General features: G+C 34.3%; 1 protein-coding gene across 1 annotated transcript in view; it reads left to right on the forward strand.

The window, feature by feature from the left end:
* The window catches only part of LOC115886678, a 107,217-nt gene that overhangs the window by 75,506 nt on the left and 13,155 nt on the right, over positions 1 to 18,556 (forward strand). Inside the window, exons 10-12 of the mRNA XM_030905932.1 lie at positions 673 to 762; positions 4,319 to 4,563; positions 8,878 to 9,040. Coding sequence (XP_030761792.1) covers positions 673 to 762; positions 4,319 to 4,563; positions 8,878 to 9,040 — 498 coding nt within the window. The remainder of the gene's footprint in view (positions 1 to 672; positions 763 to 4,318; positions 4,564 to 8,877; positions 9,041 to 18,556) is intronic.

An 18,556-nucleotide genomic window follows, 5' to 3' on the forward strand; every position in this document is an offset into this window, starting at 1 on the left:
ATTCTTTAAATCCTTTCCGTATATTTTTAAACGATATATGCAATAATTTTGGCCATGTGTGTATATTGTGACAAAGCCACGATTTCAATATTATCTTAATGAACTGTAAACCAAGATGAACCAACATGAACTTTAACCAGGACGGCCGGCGTGAAACTTCAGATTTTTGCTGTATTGAGCGCTGCGGTCGGAATTTTTAAAATCAACTGAAATGCTTATAACTCCATTTTGTACATGCACTTTCATCTACTGGCCACTATATAATTGGTAATTTTTTAAGATTTTTGTTTATATGTATTTTTTGTAATATTTTTATTTTTTATTTCAGCTCATATTATCTAAACAAAGTTAAAATATGACCACAGTGCTTTAATTCGTATTTTCTAAAAGCATATGCTTATTTCTGGTTATGTTCTTATTTAGCCCAACATATCGTCGGTTATCTACGGTGAAAGTTAGATATCCGAATAGATTGTTGTAAGTAGTTTTAAAAATAAACTATTTTTGTTGTTAGCCCTATCCCTTCGTTTCAATGTCTGTTATTTGTGTGTAGATAGAAACCGTAATATATAAATATTGTTAGACTTCTTCCTGAGTCTTTTTATTCAAAGTAACAACAAAATACTTGTTACCTAATTAAAGAAAAAATAAAATATTATTATTTCTTTTCAGCAATATGGTGATAGAATGTTATTTGCCAGAAGAGAATTTACCAGCTACCCAACCAACTGAAAAATTAAAATACAGTGATTTGACTTTTGGGTATGTAGCATCATCATCTTTGTCCAATATTGGCGTTGTTGACAAAAATATGAAAAAAAGTTTAATATATTTCTTGCATTGTTCATAAAGGTGCATAACTTAAAAAATATCTTGTTTATACAGGGTATCCTAAAAAGTATGATGTAATTTTTTTTTAAATTGCAATCCATATTTTTCTGTTAAAATTCGATTCAGCATAACATTTTGCTATAGTACACCATGTATTTTTGTGTTGCCATGCTATTTCTTATTTACTAAAATTTTTGTTAAAAAAGTATATCTGAAAAATAGTAAAAATCCGCGATGAAACGAGTGAATTTACCTTCAAATATTCTTACCCATAGTTTCCTAAAACGTGAAGTATCCGTGAAGGAAGACTCACATTACCTTCAACAGGTTTTTTTATTAAGTGACCATTGCAATATTAATAATGTTATATATGAATTTTTAAAATGCGACATGTTGTTATACCGGGTGCGTCTCAAAAGTGGTTCACCCCTATAACTTTTTTATTTTTTCTGATTAAACAACGAAATTTGGTATGTTAGTATATGACATAAATTAGGATTGATTGACATACGCAATTGCTTTCGGTCACTTCCGGTTTCACCGGAAATGACTACAACTTTTGATTTTTAAATGGCACCCTCGGTATTTTTTTACTTTATTCGATAGAAAATGACACTCTGAATAGAATGACATACCATATGTCAACTTTTGACTCGCATATGGTTTATTTGAAATTGTAACCTGCGGTTCATAGGGACAATTTGCCTCGAAATACCAAGTGTGTGGTATCAAATTATTCGAAAAAAAATGCTTTTTCAAAACATGCTAATGAGCCACCCTCGTTCCATTTGAAAAAATTGAGATATGATTAAAAATACGATTTGGGTATATTTTCACCGGCCAGGACAAGACACTAAAAACATTAGACTATAAAACTATTTTTCTAAGGCTCCGTGATTAAAAATTAATGTTTTTAACAGAGCCATGACACTCTAGATTGGAGTTTAAAATGCAAGTTATTTTTGAGCGAATATGTCAAAAGTTGACATATATGATATGTCATTCGATTCAGAGTGTCATTTTCTATCGAATAAAGTAAAAAAATACCGAGGGTGCCATTTAAAAATCAAAAGTTTTAGTCATTTCCGGTGAAACAGGAAGTGACTAAAAACAATTGAATACGTCAATCAATCCTAATTTGTGCATATACTAACATAACAAATATCGTTCTTTTATCTGAAAAAATAAAAAAGTTATAGGGGGTGAGCCACTTTTGAGACGCACCCGGTATATATGTTATATTTCATTTAGATATAGAATAAAAAAAAACAAACATTTTTTGTATGTAAACTGTTCCTGAATATTTAACGCTTTTGCAGATATTCGCGGTATTATCCAACATATGACTCTTTTAACAGTAGATTTTTATCAATCACCTCATGATTTTTTGCCTTATATTTTACTATTGAAAAATCCATATTTCGCGAATGTCTACGAAACTGTTAAATATATAGGAATATTTTAATTAGAAAAAGTTATATTATTGTCTTTGGACTTTTAGTACTTTTCGGATAACTGTTTTAAACCAAAGTTTTAGTAAATAATAAATAGCATGGCGACACCATAATAATATAATGTACTATATTCCGAATTTTATGCTGAATCCAATTATCTACGGAAAACAACTTCATCTTGCCATTCTCATAACGGTAAAAAAGCGTAAACTTCAGTACCTTGGACACGTCATGAGAGGAGAAAAGTCCCACCTACTCCAACTGATATTACAAGGAAAAATTCAAGGAAAGAGAAGTGTAGGAAGAAGACGCCACTCATGGATGAGAAACTTACGTGACTGGTTCGGGTGCACCACAAAGCAACTATTTCGGTCGGCTGTGTCACGAATACGTATAGCACTGATGATTGCCAACCTTCGCAACGAAGAAGGCATTTGAAGAAGAAGAACAACAACTTCATCACTACTTTTCTGGGACGCCTTGTACACAACAAAATATTTTTAGAATATCATGCACAACCAAAATCTTGCAATACAAAACTAAAGTTTAAAAACAAATGACAATGTTAGAAAATAAATAAATAAATGTGGCAACTTGACATTTTTTACAGCAGAGGTACCACCTGAATTCCCAGAGGAAAATTTAAATTCCAGTTAGTCAACCTGTCGCGGCGCCGAATATATCCATGGTTGACAACAATGAATTTAATTTTTTAACAATGAAATCGCACCCTCGATTGCGTAGAATGCAGAATGAGTAAGAGGGGATTTAATCACTGCGACCTTAGAGATCTATTGTGTCCCCCTTCCTTGAGTCATCACACAATATATAACCCATCATACCCCTGTTGTAGAGGGGACAGGGTATTTCCCATTCTCCTCTGACAACAGTTCTTCCTCCGAGGGTACACACCCTTCCACGGTTGGAGTTTGGCCCTCCGTGCCGCTCTTCACAGTCGAGGAGCTTGCCTCCGGCTGAGGAACCCATGAGGTGGAGGCTGGAAGATCTGTCTCCATTTTCTCCACCTCTATAACTCTCTCCTTAGATCTGATACCGGTGTTGTCCCGTATTTATAATAGAGGATATGTCCCTCTCTCTCTATTGCCTCCTTGGATTTGAGGTCAATTCCTATTGTGAGGACCTGACCATGACCCTCCTCCCTCGAGTTGATGACTCGCCAACTCTATGTCCTTACATTGAAGTTCTGACCTTGGATAAGGCTCAGCAGGTAGGTGGTGTCTTTCCCCTTGCTCCTCGGCAGAAAGACGGTTATGGCCGCCCCTTTAGAGATGTTTTCTCCCTTCACTGCAACCAATTCCGGCACTTGCCAATTTTTAAGCTTAGGTACGATTTCCACCAACCAATTCGCCGATTCTTGAGATACACAATCTATGAGGATCATGCCCACCCGAAAGTGTATCCCCGCAAAACGCAGCTGAACCACATTTTGTAGATCGTCGTGTTGCGATCTGATCGCCACTACTTCGTCCAGTATAGCCTCTTCTAGAGACGTTTGCTGGTCGGTGATCAGAGCAACCTCTGGGAAATCCGTTGGCAGCACCGCCATTTTCACTTGTCCAGCAATAGCGGCAAAACTGGTGATACGTCCTTGCATATCTCCCGGTGTTGGACGGCTTTTCATCCTGGCTTTTTTCTCTCCCTGCCGGAGAAGAGGTGAGAGGTTCTTGCTCCCTCTCTTGTCTTTTGATGGAGATGAGTCAGGTTGTTTCTTGGTTTCTTTACTCTCCTCTTTTCGGATGAGTGTTTTCGCTTTTGCTTCCTCTGGAGCAAGTCCTTCGTGGAGCAGTCGGAGGTATCTCGATTACGTAACTAAAAGTTTATTGGTCTCGCTTATGAATAAAAACTTTTTTCATATTCTTGTCAACAACGACAGTATTGGACTATTTCGCACTAATTGGCCACCCGGTATAGCTGTAATAATTGCTGCGTGTGCAATGCAATAGCATAGCGAATCATAAGATTAACTTGTCAGTCAATTATCTTATGAAACAGGAGACTAATTTGTTTTCTAGAAGTCGCGACGAAGATATAGAAAGTTCTGGAACGGACTCCTACATCACACCAGAAACTCCAAGATCTATTCCGAGTACACCGGGATCACCTCACGTGCCACCCATTCGACCTACCGTACGGAAGAAGCCACTGAGTTTACCTAAAAGGCGCAATTCAAGAACACCAAAAAGTACAGAGGTAGTACAGGGTAGTCCTAATACTCCGGAGTCTGTAAGCTCTACAGGCTTGCCATCAGGCACAGAAAGTAAGTTCTTTTATATAATTCTACTAGCGTGTACCAGCGACTTCGTTCGCATCGAATTACTCATTTGTAATGGTGATGATAAAGCAAAGCAAGAATTTCCATTAACATAAAAACTGGATAAAATTTTCTCACATTTATGTCAGCATGAGAAAAAACAATATGGCGATATTATTATATAACTTGGTAATATTTGAGGGGTAGTTTCATCTCGTTGAAATTTGACTTTCGAAAAATCCGTTTGCCAAAAATAAGCTTTTTACGTCAAGCAGTTTAAGCAGAATCGTGGTTAAGAAATTACCCAACTTTTTGGAACACCCTGTATGATTTATTAAAAAAATTCGAGATATTTTAAAAAAAACAAATAAATTATGCTTGTCTTATATGTTATGGTTTTCCCGAAAGATTAACCGTTTTTTAAATAACAAATATTGTAATATTTGAGGGGCGTTTTCACCCTCTTGGAATTTGAGATTCGAGAAAGCCCTCCTTATCGAACCTCTACACCCCACAGTCAATCCGTTTGCCAAAAATCAGCTTTAAACGTCAAGCAGTTTAAGCAGAATCGTGATTACTCAATGGTCATATTTTATGAAACACCCTGTATAAATTTATAAAAAATCTTAAAATATGTAAAACAACAAAATAAAATATACATGTTTAAGAGTTCAAAATTTTCATTCCGTTTTACAGAAAACTATGAAAATACAGGGTGTCCCAGAAATAAGTGCTAGTATTTTAACTGGTAGTATAGTTTCAACCCCAGAAACATGCCTATGAGGTTTTTTATAATAAAGTTTATATTCTCTTGTCCTAAAGACAATCCGGGAACATACTCTATATACAAGGTGTTTCAAAAAACATATGGCATCTCGCGTGTGGAGATTTTAAAAATAAGATTTAATTTTTTATATCAGCAGAGATTCGATTCTGGTTTATTTGGTAGCTACAGGAGGTTAGAAATCTTCATTTTTTTTTCGATTTGTTTTTCTTTTAGCGATTCTAAAAATGAATTAAAAACTAAAAATGAAATTTTGCGTCCCGTGTTTAAAACACATTCATTTCGCAACTTGTTACATAAATAGCTATATTAATTTTATATTTAATTAAATTTTATTAATTGCCATAATGACACTAGAAAATTTTTAAAGGTTGCTATTAGCACAGAATATCTAGCTATGCAACAGAAAAATACTCGAAATGAAAGAGCAAAAATTGCACAAATAAAATACTAGATGGCGTGACAATATCATAATCAGAATATAATTGGAAATTTTAATTTTTCGGTTTTAGATCGACGGCACGTCGACGGCCTTGAAGGTCGGCTAAATATGCACAGTTGCCAGATTCAAAAAGACTTTAATTGGCATCCCATTCTTTTTCTGGTGTATAATAATTTCTTTCTATTCTTCGTTTCTTGTCAGATACACTTACATTAATTATTCGTTTGGCTTTTAAAATAGTTTTAAGTTTAAGTATATTATTAGAAAACATATGCTCACAAAATACATTTTTAATATATGTAATACACTACTTTATTATGTTAACTAAGAAAATAACTTTAATTACCTTTAAAATTAATAATATACAGGGCTATTGATAGTGATATTTATTAATGCTGTAACGTTAGTAATGAAATATACGTTTAATAATAATGGAAATAATTTATTAAAATGCAGTATAAAAAATGTTAATTGACTAAAAAAATACTATAATAACAAATTTCTTCTGTTTGCCCCGTTATTTATATAGACCTAGGTAGATTTTAAAAAGTGGCACAGGTACAATTAATAATATATTAGTTCGGCATAAAAGTTGCTGTCACGACATCGTACAATAAATTAAAATTCGTAAAATAAACTAAAATTATTAATTAAACAAATCTTTATAAAAAAACGCAAGTATACCAAATTTTGGCCCAGTCGAACTCCAGGAAATGATATCATAATATTGTACTACATTATGGTACCACTCGATATGCTTCATAATATTGCAATGTCACCGAAGATCCGTAGTGCCAAATTTAAGCACAATCGAACGTCAGGAAATGGTATCGTAATATGGCACTATAGGTAGGTACCACTTTATATGCATTATAGTACCATCATATTACAATGTCATCGAAGATACGTAGTATACAAAGTTTAAGCCCAATCGAACGTCAGGAAATGGTTTCGTAATATGGTACTACATTATGGTACCTCTTGATATGCTTCATGGTACCATAATATTGCAATGTCATCAAAAATACGCAAGTAAAATCAAATATGAACCCAATCGAACGTCAGGAAGTGGTATCATAATATGGTACTATAGAAGGTACCACTTTATATGCATTATAGTACCATCATATTACAGTGTCACCGAACATACGTAGCATACAAAGTTTAAGCCCAATTAATCGAACGCCAGGAAATGGTGTCGTAATATGGTACTACATTATGGTACCGCTTGATATGCTTCATGGTACCATAATGTTGCAATGTCATAAAAATACGCAAGTATAATCAAATATGAGCTTAATCGAACGTCAGGAACTGGTATCATGATATGGTACTTTAGAAGGTACCACATGCATCAAAGTACCATCATATTTACAATGTCACCGAACACACGTAGTATACAAAGTTTAAGACCAATCGAACGCCAGGAAATGGTATCGCAATATGGTATTACATTATGGTACCTCTTGATGTACTTCATGGTACCATAATATTGTAATGTCATCAAAAATATGCAAGTATAATCAAATATGAGCCCAATCGAACGTCAGGAAGTGGTATCGTAATATGGTACTATATTAAGGTACCACTTTATATGCATTATAGTACTACTATATTACAATGTCACCGAAGATACTATACCAAGTATAAGTCCAACCGAACGCCAGGAAATTCAATTACAATCAAACGTCACAAAGTGATGTAATTCAGCTCGTAAGATTTAACTCCAACTAACATGGCAAGTTAAATACCTAAACGTTTGAAAAAAGAGCTCTGATCTATTTAATATGTTTAAATGATGTAGCAAATTTGAAGGTAGGCTTTATAAGGAAGTATTACAATATGAATTACACAATGGCAACACTGCATAAAATTCTCTTAAATTTCGTTTGTAGAAAACTGTTTTCTTTTCAATTTATCGCTCTCTATTATGTAGTAGCGAAACTACCGCATCAAAATATCTGATTTGGAGACAGGCTTTAAAAGCCTGTCTCCTTTTGATACCTACGATTTTATACATGTAACAAGGCTTCTGTTGTGTAGCTAGATATTCTGTGCTATTAGGCTTGGATTAAGGCAAATTAATAAAATTGCGTTTATCTTATCAAGGAGACCGAAATCGATAAAATATCAAGAGACAACTTTTGATCGGCATTAAACGGCCTACACAATTTTGCTAACAAGAATAAAAATTCAGAGGCGCACATGTTTTCATAGTAAATAACAACATAATAATATATATTAAATTAATATCTTCTTTAATAATATCTTCCAAAATTATAGCATAAGCATTTTTAGTGTAGTCATTATTTATTGCGCATCTACGACGTCAATTAAGGGTGTATTTCGTTGCTTACCTTGGTTATGGTTTTATGTTCCGTTTCTATCGGTTTCCTGAAAGTTTTCTTATTACGGAACACGGTTCCTGAAAAATTCGGTTATAACTGTCAACAAACTAACCAGCGCGAGAAGGCTGGTTTTCTGGTTTGGTTTGTCAATCAATGTCATTTATGTGACAGAAATCAAGCAAATATTGGAAGTTCGAGTGAAATTCTCATTTAATTTCTAAAATTTGTAATAAAATTTTGTATTCATATCCAAAAGCAATAGAGGTAGGCAGTAAAGGCAAATAAATTTCATTAACTAAACAGAATGACTTTTTAGGACCATTTAAACTTATCATGCAGCCATTGTTTCTTAAAATCAGGAATATTTAAAGAAAACATGAGAAACAAGACAAGTAATCGTGATTGTTTTGTAAGCATAAATAAAAAAATAAATATATAAATATTGATTAGATTTGTTTATTTATTATTGATCTGTTTTAATATTGGACCTGCAAATCTTCACTTCAGCTGTCTAACGAGTTTAACAGTTTATTAATAAAGTACTTTTCAATATTAAATTCCATTGAAAAGAAGAAGCAAACGTAAAAACAGAGAATAGGTACATTAAAAATGCATAAAAGATAAATTTTATAATAAAGTCTGGTCCGGTCTGGTTCGCCTGGTTTTGCAACGGAATACAGCCTAACTGTATTAATCTTATACTGACGTATATTGATAGTTCTAATAACTGGTGATTTATATTTTAGCTGTTACAACATTTTTGGAGTCTCCTGTTACGCCACTGATACACATAAGTGAGGAGGAGGAGGATTGTGTCAAACCCGTTCTAGATAGTAGTGAATTGCAGAATTTTTCCATGCAAATTGCCAGCGGTATGGCGTATTTGGAAAGTATAAAAATTACTCATCGGTAAGTAAAAACTAGACTTTTCTTTAAGTGATTTCATTGAATATTAAAATAATAATATAACATATTAAAACTTCAATAATTACTAATAATCATTATAGAAACTTCAAAATAACTTCAGAAGTAAGAACAGTACGAGATAGCGTCACTACTTATTTAAAAGAGTTAATTTCGACCGCTATAGGAAGTATCAAAAGTCTTTATTACCGAGTCCCGAAGGTAACGAAATAATAGGGAATTAATAAATTTCGAGTCCTGGTTCTTTCATGTCTCAAAAGAATCGGGAGTCCCGGTTCTGAACCCTAGTTCGAACATAATCACCCTGCTATATTTAGCGCGAATATTAATAAATATATAATGGGATAAATATTTCGAAAGCAGAAATTCCTCACCTTTAACAGTGTTATTATTTCTGAAAAGTCTCTTATAAACAAGGAAAAGCCGTATTACCTTTTTAGCTGGACGATTACTCAAAAACATATTTCATAATGCCTCAGTGACGCACGGTGGGGTATTAGCATGAAAAAGGTGATCGAAATTCGAAAAAGCAAATGTGTTTAAGATTTCCCAAAAAAAGATGAATGATAAATTAAATCATGTCTGCCATGAATGGCGTTGCTATGAGTGTGTTTAGTTGCATTCATTTGTTTCAACGAAACGTCAAAGTTGTTACTTCTCACAGATAAGAGGTAAATGGCTAAATTTTATATTTAAAATTATAAATTGTTGTTGTTCTTGTGCTCTTTTTACGTTTATATTGTTGTTTTGAATAAAAATTGCTCAGCGAGCTGCAGGTATGTATTCTACAAAAACGTATTATTTATTTTGATATTCTCTATACTAACGATTTTTTTTGCAACTAAAAGTTAGGCGTTCAGAAAATTTGATTAAATTTGTGAAATTTTTATTATACTTAGAGATTTAGTTGCGCATTTCGAAGAATTCAGCATATTGTCTATATACGTTTTACTTAGTAAACATTGGGCTTTCATTCAGTAAAATAAAATACTGCGACTTTTTGCGACTTTGCTGATAAAATGAGAAAAACATTCTTGGTTTCCTCTAATTTGCCAATCACTGATATACTAATGCGAGGTGTAAACCGCGATGGCATTGTTGTGTACAAAGCGATCGCATTAGTGCCATTAGCAGTATAGCACAATTTGGCATTAGTAGCGACTTTAGTGGTATGGGCATTGCTCGCGGATCAGTCGTAGCATTAGTAGTATTAGTTGCGATATTACTACTGGCATTAGTGGCATTGACCGTGGAAACAAATATTTTTTTCTGACTTATTTTTCTTTCTTTTTTTAGAATCAACGAATTATTCTTTATTTTGTTCATATTATTTCCTCTTTAATTGAAAAGTGCAATAATTTATATAAGGTCTACATAAAAAAATTTCGATCAACTATCTGTGTCAAATACCCCACTGTGTGGCGGCTCGTCCGGTGCAGTAAGTGAAGGGGCACTTCACCTAAAAAAATATTCAAATTAAAGATAAAACTTTATTGCTTAAAATATTAATTTAGTTTAATATATTTACATGTATCTAAATAATAAAATGGAAATTTTTTATAAATTATTTATTTTTTTCCGGGCGGACCTCTGCATAATTAATAGGTCCACCGCATCGTTAATTCCGGCCGAAAAAGTAGCATTTGGCCCGCACGCGCCTATGTTTCCAAGCCCACAAGTGCAAGTGAAATTTTTTGTATTAGTGAGCCAAGCGGCTGCACGGTTTCCATGGTAACGTGACGTTAGCATGTCTCTCCGCCCGAAATTTTTTATCGGTAACCGATGTGAATGAGTTTTTGGGCAGTTTTCTTCGTCTTCCTTCCACTTAATTGTTCAACTTAATTGTTCAGGGGGGTGCAAGGGGTATTAAAGCGATACATATAGCCTAGCTTATCCAAAAGTCAACCTCACCTTCACGTGGTGCACCCTGTTTACACAAACGAGGCTCTGACGTCCGAGTATAGGCGGTATAATCTTATACGACCCTCAGACCTACCATCTTCTGGGAGAACGGAGTAGTAAACTACACCTATCCGGCCGAGAACGTAGCACAAGGGAACTATCGTCGCGGTCCTCACTGTGCCATAGCCATCCCGTGCTACAGTTGCAGCCAAAACTGTGCGGCAGCGTAACCGTCACAGTTAAACCTTTTCACGCAGCTTACACACAGCAATGATGGAACATTCGAGTGGGACAAAATTATCATCCGGAGGTAAAATACCCCCTCAATCGGATCTCCGGGAGGGGGTGCCTACTCGAGCGTATCATCGGAGAAACAGAAAACATCAATGTTTCACGTTTGCGGCGTGGAACGTCCGCACTCTACTGGACAAGATAAATTCAAATCGACCAGAGAGAAGAACAGCACTGGTCTCACAGGAACTCCACCGATTAAATATAGCTGTTGCCGCTCTAAGCGAAACACGCTTTGCGGATGAAGGTAGTCTCACTGAGGAGCATTACACCTTCTTTTGGAAAGGTCACCCCGCAACACACAGGAGAATTCATGGCGTAGGCATTGCGATCAAAAACGAAATCGCCACTAAATTAACAGAAGTACCTATTGGTGTCTCCGAACGTCTTATGACCCTAAGGTACCCCATATCAGACAAAACTTACGTCAACATCATTAGTGCCTACGCTCCCACCCTTGATGCTAAAATTGAGGATAAGGATAAATTTTACGAAGCTTTACAAAATGCCCTTCAACGAATTCCAAAGCACGAACGAATCATCTTGCTAGGTAACTTTAATGCCCGTGTCGGCAAACAACAGGAAATATGGCCTGACGTATTGGGAAAACATGGAATAGGAAACGTAAATAGCAATGGTGAACGCTATAAAATTGGAATATGTGGCGGAATTCAATTACCTTGGCAGTTTGATTTCGGAAAAGGCCAATATCGACTCTGAAATTCAGCACAGGATTAGCAGCGCCTCAAGAGCATTCTGGAAATTAAAAGACAGGGTTTTCTACAATCACGACTTGAGTACAAAAACAAAACTTGCAGTGTACCGAGCAGTTATAATCCCCACATTGTTATATGGGAGTGAAACCTGGGTGCCGTACCGCCGACACATGAACGCATTAAACAATTTGCAACAGAGACACCTTAGACAACTCTTAAGAATCCGGTGGTTCCACCATGTAAAACAACGTATCGGTCCTTGAAAAAGCTAACTGCGAGAGTATTGAAGTCATGGTTACAAAATCCCGCTTAAGATGGGCTGGTATACGTGACATACAGAATGCAAGAAAACCGCATACCAAATTCTCTGCTTTGCGGTGAGCTTGTAGACGGTAAGAGGAGGCCAGGTGGACAACTGAAAAGGTACAAGGACATTTTCCAAGAAAATTTAAAGGAGATTAACATGCAGAATGAGTGGGAAAAAGCAGCTCATAATAGAACTCAATGAAAAAGAGTTGTAAACTCAGTTAACAGCGACAACCAAAAAGTAAAGAGGCAACAAAGCAATGAGATTTTTGAATGTCCGGATTGAGGTAGGCAGATAACATCACGTATCGGGCTTTTCAGTCACAGAAAATCTCATGAAAGAAAACTCCTTGCGTGACCATCTTCTTTATGTGTGTCGAATACTCATCAGCGAGTAGCGGCTGTATGTATGTAATTGTTCAGGAAATGCGTGACGGCTGGCGGCGTTGACGCATATTTTATGCATTTATGCTAATATTCGGCTACTTCGGCGAGTAATTAACCTTGTAAAGACTGTAAAGTTGTTGTTGATATTTATTGTTGTTTGTTAATGGTTTTTGTTAATTTTTGCTGTTTGTTTTGTTGTTGTGTTTTAAAACTGTTTTGTGTGTGTAGGTGTTAAAAAATGAACCCAATTAATGATTTGGTGTACAATTTATTGGAAACTCCCTTCAGACGGTGGACAGATGAAGATAAGAGGGATGTTTTATCTTAAAGGCGACCAACTGAAACTTAACCATAAATTGCCAAAAAGAAATAAGAAAAAGTGGTAAATCTTATAATATTAAATTTAAGTCTTCCTGGTTTTCTGATTTTAAATGGCTATGTAGCAGCATTGTTTTACAAAAATTATTTAGTTGGTCGTGTTTACTATTTTCTAATAAACATGGCATTTGGAATAAAGAAGGGTTCACTGATTTCGTAAATATAACAAGATCTTTGCATAAACACGGGGATTCTGCAGAACATTTAAAATGTCAGTTAATGCTAAAAAATTAAAAAAAAAATCAAAATACAATTGCCGATGCTTTAGAAAAAACGCTATACTCTATAAGCTTAATTTTTATGAAAATGTTCGTTTAAATAGAATTTGTTTACGGGTAGTTATTCAAGCAGTCTTATATGTAAGCAAGCCAGAGTTGCCTTTTCGTGGGTATGATGAAAAGATTGACTCGGTGAACAGAGGAAATTTTAAGGAGTTATTAAAGATATTAATTGAAATAAGCCCTTTGGAAATTAAACAACATAATGAAAAAATTAAAAACGTTTTTAGTGGAGATTCGAAAATCGATTTTTTTTGGTATTAGAGTCCAAAAAAAAACTTTTTGTGGCAATCAATTCTGCTTTAAAAACAACTTTAAATGCACCAAGTCAGAGTTGAAACATAATTTTGTTAGTCACCTTTTTTAAAATAATAATAATTTAACCAATTTTTAAAAATTTCTTTTAAATATTTTGTATTTGACAGCTCCCAGAAGTTAGCTGTCAACTTTGATGCATTTTAAGTTGTTTTCAAAGCAGAAGTGATTGCCACAGAAAGATTTTTTTAAACTCTAATATAAAAAAGAAGGTCCATATGGATCAAACTTTATGGTGGACACTGTATACAGAGAAGACCAGGCTACTAGTAACTTAGCAAGTTGCCGGACGAATTTACGTTTACCCGATTTGCGTTCGTACTCGAGATTCACTGCCGGCTAGTCGGCTGGTCAGTAGTGCAGTTGCAGTTGTGCTTGGACGGGTCGGTCGTGACAGAGTAGGAATACGACGCGAGGAGTGCCGAATATTTATTATTTTCATTTTAAGTGTTTACCTTCACTTAAGGTAACATTTAAAATAAAAATACTTAAATATTTATTATTTGAGTGTGTTTCTTCTTCCTCCTTCATACTAGACGAATCGCCTGTTTGGTTTCGTCATCTCTACCGGTTAGACTGACAAGTTGTCGCTCCATCGTTTTCGTGGACGTCCTAAGCTTCTGCGACCTAGCGGTGATTTGTCGCGTGCAACTCTCACTATCCTTCTATTGTTCATTCTGCTGATATGCTCGTTCCATTCTTCCTTTCTGCTGAGTACCCACTCATTTACATTTTCCACCTTGCACGCTCTTCTTATGCTTTCATTTCTCTCCCTGTCCAGAAGCGTCTTTCCAGCTATTCTGCGTAGTACTCTCATTTCGGTTGTTTCTAGTAGTTGTTTAGTTTTCGCTGTATCAGGTCGAGTTTCTGCAGTGTATGTCATTATTGGTCGTACCGTTGCTTTGTAAATTCTCGCTTTAGTCTCCACCTCAATGTTTTTATTTCGCCATATTGTATAATTCAGGCATCCTGCTATTCTGGTTGCTTTCGTTGTCCGTTCTCGCACCTCCGCTTCTACATCACCATATCCTGAGATTTCTATGCCTAGATACTTAAACTTCATCTCTTGCTGAATAACATTGCCCTCGACTTCCAGTTTGCATCTTAGTGGTACTTTTAATCTCGTCATGCATTTAGTTTTCTGGGTCGATATTATCATATTAAGTGATTTGGCAGTGCAATTAAATCGATGTAATAAGCGCTTTAGATCGTTCTCATTTTCAGCTACCAATACGGCGTCATCGGCATAGCATAGAATAGTAATTTCCTGGTCGCCCATACTGTATCCCTTTAGTAAACGTACATTTCCTATTATTTCGTCCATAATCATGTTGAAAAGAAGAGGGCTCAGGGAGTCACCTTGTCGGACACCACAGCCTACATTTATTGGTTCGGTCAGGACCCCGTTAATTTTAGCTTGAATTTGGTTGAGTGTGTTTACAAGCCAAAACTAAAAATAAATAAATTCTCTAAACCCCATAAAAAACTAAAATATTACTCTAAATAAAAAAAAGTTATAACAAGTGTTCAAAAAGACCATCTTCTTGTGCTAGACAGAAGCCTAGGCGGTCGTAAAATCCCCGTCTGATTGGCTAACATATTAGGGCTAATAGTTTGGAAAGCCTCTCGTATTTTTACTTGAAGCTCATCCAGATTATTATCCCTTTTATGACCATAAACTTTGGATTTTACATAACCCCACAAAAAGAAATCATTGGGAGAAAGATGTGGTGATCTAGCGGGGCACAAAATAGTTCCATGTCCACTAATTAAACGGCTGGGAAAGGTCCAAATATTCTTGAACAATACGAGCATTGTGGGCAGGGCAATCACCTCAGCAATTTGATTATTTGAAAACATGGGATTTTGATCCGCCGTAGCACAAATGAACACTTGCTTTAACTCCTGTTCTTCATTAATCAACACATCAGGCTTTTTGTGTTTTTTTGGGGACAAGCACCCATGTGTTTCAAAATTATTAATAACTCTTGATATAGTAGGTATGTAATGATGGAATTGGCCTGTTTACAAAAGTTTGTGGAAAAATTGTTTGTATATCTCGATAAGACCTATTTTGGAAATACTATTTTACAATTTGAATTTTCACAGGTAAACATCCATTATTTTACTTAAAAAATAAATTTTACACGAGAACTGTCGCGAGAATCTATGTATTCGTTTTGGCTATTAAAACACGAATAAATACAAATTCTGAAACATTCTTATCACATATCTACCTATTTTTATTTTATCGCATTTTTTCGCTTGCTTTTTATCCGGCGGACGGGTCCGGTTCTGCCTATGTTACTACTACGGTGGTCCGGTCTGTATAATGTTTATTATATTTAATTATATTTTTACTGGAATGCAAAATAATGTGTTTATCGAAAACTGGTTGTATCTCTTTTTACTGAATGCTTTTTAGCCCAAACTAAAAGGAAAAAATTATAGGTATTAGTGTATAAATAATAACAAAAAAAATGTTGACAAAATGGTGAATGCACCAAAAATTTTTCAAATAATAATTATGAAATGTTCACAAAATGGTGAAGGCGCCAAAAAAATTTTCACCTGCGGCGCGATTTAAAAAATTGACTTTTCCCCTAATTTTATACCCATGAGCCGCCACTGTAATGCCTTAAATAATATGTTTGAGCGTATTAAATTAAATGCAGACAAAACGGTTATTTTGGACACAGGCTGTCATAGAATTACCGTTGGATCAATTAACACGTCCTGAAAAGGGTGATTATACTTTTGAACAAAGGTAGGGATATTGAAAATACGTCTACCTTTTCTGCTTATTTATCCCAGCCTACACGTTTAACCTGGCCGTATTCTGATATTGCATTAACCCCGTGTAATTTATCAAAACAACATTAATTAATAGATCAATTCTACCTACTTCAATAAAGGAGCAGCACGTCAAGATACTAAATTTCACGTTTCTTTTCATAAATTAATTGTGTGAATGGGGATAGAAATAAAAGTATAAAATATAAATTTCAAATAAGTAATAGAATATTATTTGTAAACACTTCTGTGTTAAATCTAAACGGACACTGCTTGTCAGTACAGACGACATTTCACTAAACAGAGATATAAACCACATAAAAAATACATTAATAAAAAACGACTATCCACCATATTTTATTGACAAAATATTAAACGAAATACAAACCTCAAATCATAGATACAATGATAACAATACACAATATAATATATAACTTACAATTCCATACATACGAGGCGTTTCGGAAAAAATAAGAAGGATAGGAAAACAATTTAACATACGAACATCTTTCAAAACACAAACTACATTTAGATCCATTTTATCACATACTAAACCAATGAATACAGAACAACAAACAAAAAATGTAATATACCACATACCCTGTGAATGCGATAAATTTGACATTGGTAAAACATCTAGACCCTTAAATGTTAGAATTAAAGAACATAAAGATTATTTAAGAAAGGGAGATTTTCACAAATCTAAGATTTGTCAGCATTCATGGGACACAGGGCACAGAATAAATTTTAATAGCGGCAAAATTATAATGAAAGAAGCAATAACCTCTAAAAGAAAAATAAAAGAGGCTTTTTAAATTCAATCTAATAAAAATAAATGTATTGCTCATGCATCTGTAGATGTTAGTAATGTATGGCAATCGCTTCTTTGATTTTAAAGAACATAACATACGTAAGATTTAAAAATGATCATATACAGAAAGTTTGGGCTTTTTGGTTTTACCTTATTAAGTAATTGTTATCAGGTAGTAATTGTTAATTTTGAAGTTTAACTTAATATAATGTGATTTTAACAGAACGTCAACGGTTTCTTGTAGACGCAACTATATATATATATATATATATATATATATATATATATATATATATATATATATATATATATATATATATATATATATATATATATATATATATATATATATATATATATATATATATATATATATATATATATATATATATATATATATATATATATATATATAAGCAGAATATATATATATATATATATATATATATATATATATATATATATATATATATATATATATATATATATATAGCAGAAAGTAGTCTCGACTGACTAGTGAGAAAGAAAATCTGGGATTTAGTGGGTTTGCAATCGGAAGGGTTTGACAAAAGAATTAATACACTTTGTTAATTGTCAAGCTTTCGAATTTATTTATTCCTTCCTCAGGACACTAAAATGGAAATACAAGTTAGACAATTGCTGTTATAAAAGTTAAGAATAAGACTTACTTAACGTGGTACAGAAAATACCTTCATAAAAACTACATTAAACATGGTTTGTGTTGATAACTCCACCGTGAAAGCATCGCTGACCAGTCAACCACAAGGACTCTTATAAGGCGGTTAAGCCGCCAAATATAAGTTAGAACATTAGAATAATTAAGAGATGTTAGAAATTTTTAAATTAAAGAATTTTTTGCGTCTCAATCCGAAGCGTGGAGGCGCAAAACAATTGACAGGCGACAACCGCGACATCCAAACGTCAAAAGTCAATTGTCAGAAGTCAAGTTAGTAAAAGTGATCTATGGATGTCGAACAAGGCTGTGGCATGTCCATCATTGTATTCATGTAAAAAACCAATGGTGTGGGTGGTCATGTAGAAAAGTGGAGTGATCAAGGCACAACACTAAAAAAACACTAAAAAACATTAATAAAACACCCTTACTCGTGCAACGAGAGCAAAAAACAATTAGGTGGTAAAAATACAATTACATTTACAATTCAGAAAATGTCACCAAATATCTGCAACCAGAAAAACACCGAGCGCAATCAGAAAAAGAATTTTCTTATAAGCAATTGAATAAACATTAGGATGTGCTAAAAATTCTGAAAAAAGACAAGAGGTGCAATGCAAACACTTAGAA

The sequence above is a fragment of the Sitophilus oryzae genome, unplaced genomic scaffold (genome assembly GCF_002938485.1).
Source record: "Sitophilus oryzae breed Bouriz unplaced genomic scaffold, Soryzae_2.0 scaffold_494_pilon_pilon, whole genome shotgun sequence".
NCBI classification, from domain to species: Eukaryota; Metazoa; Arthropoda; class Insecta; order Coleoptera; family Curculionidae; genus Sitophilus; species Sitophilus oryzae.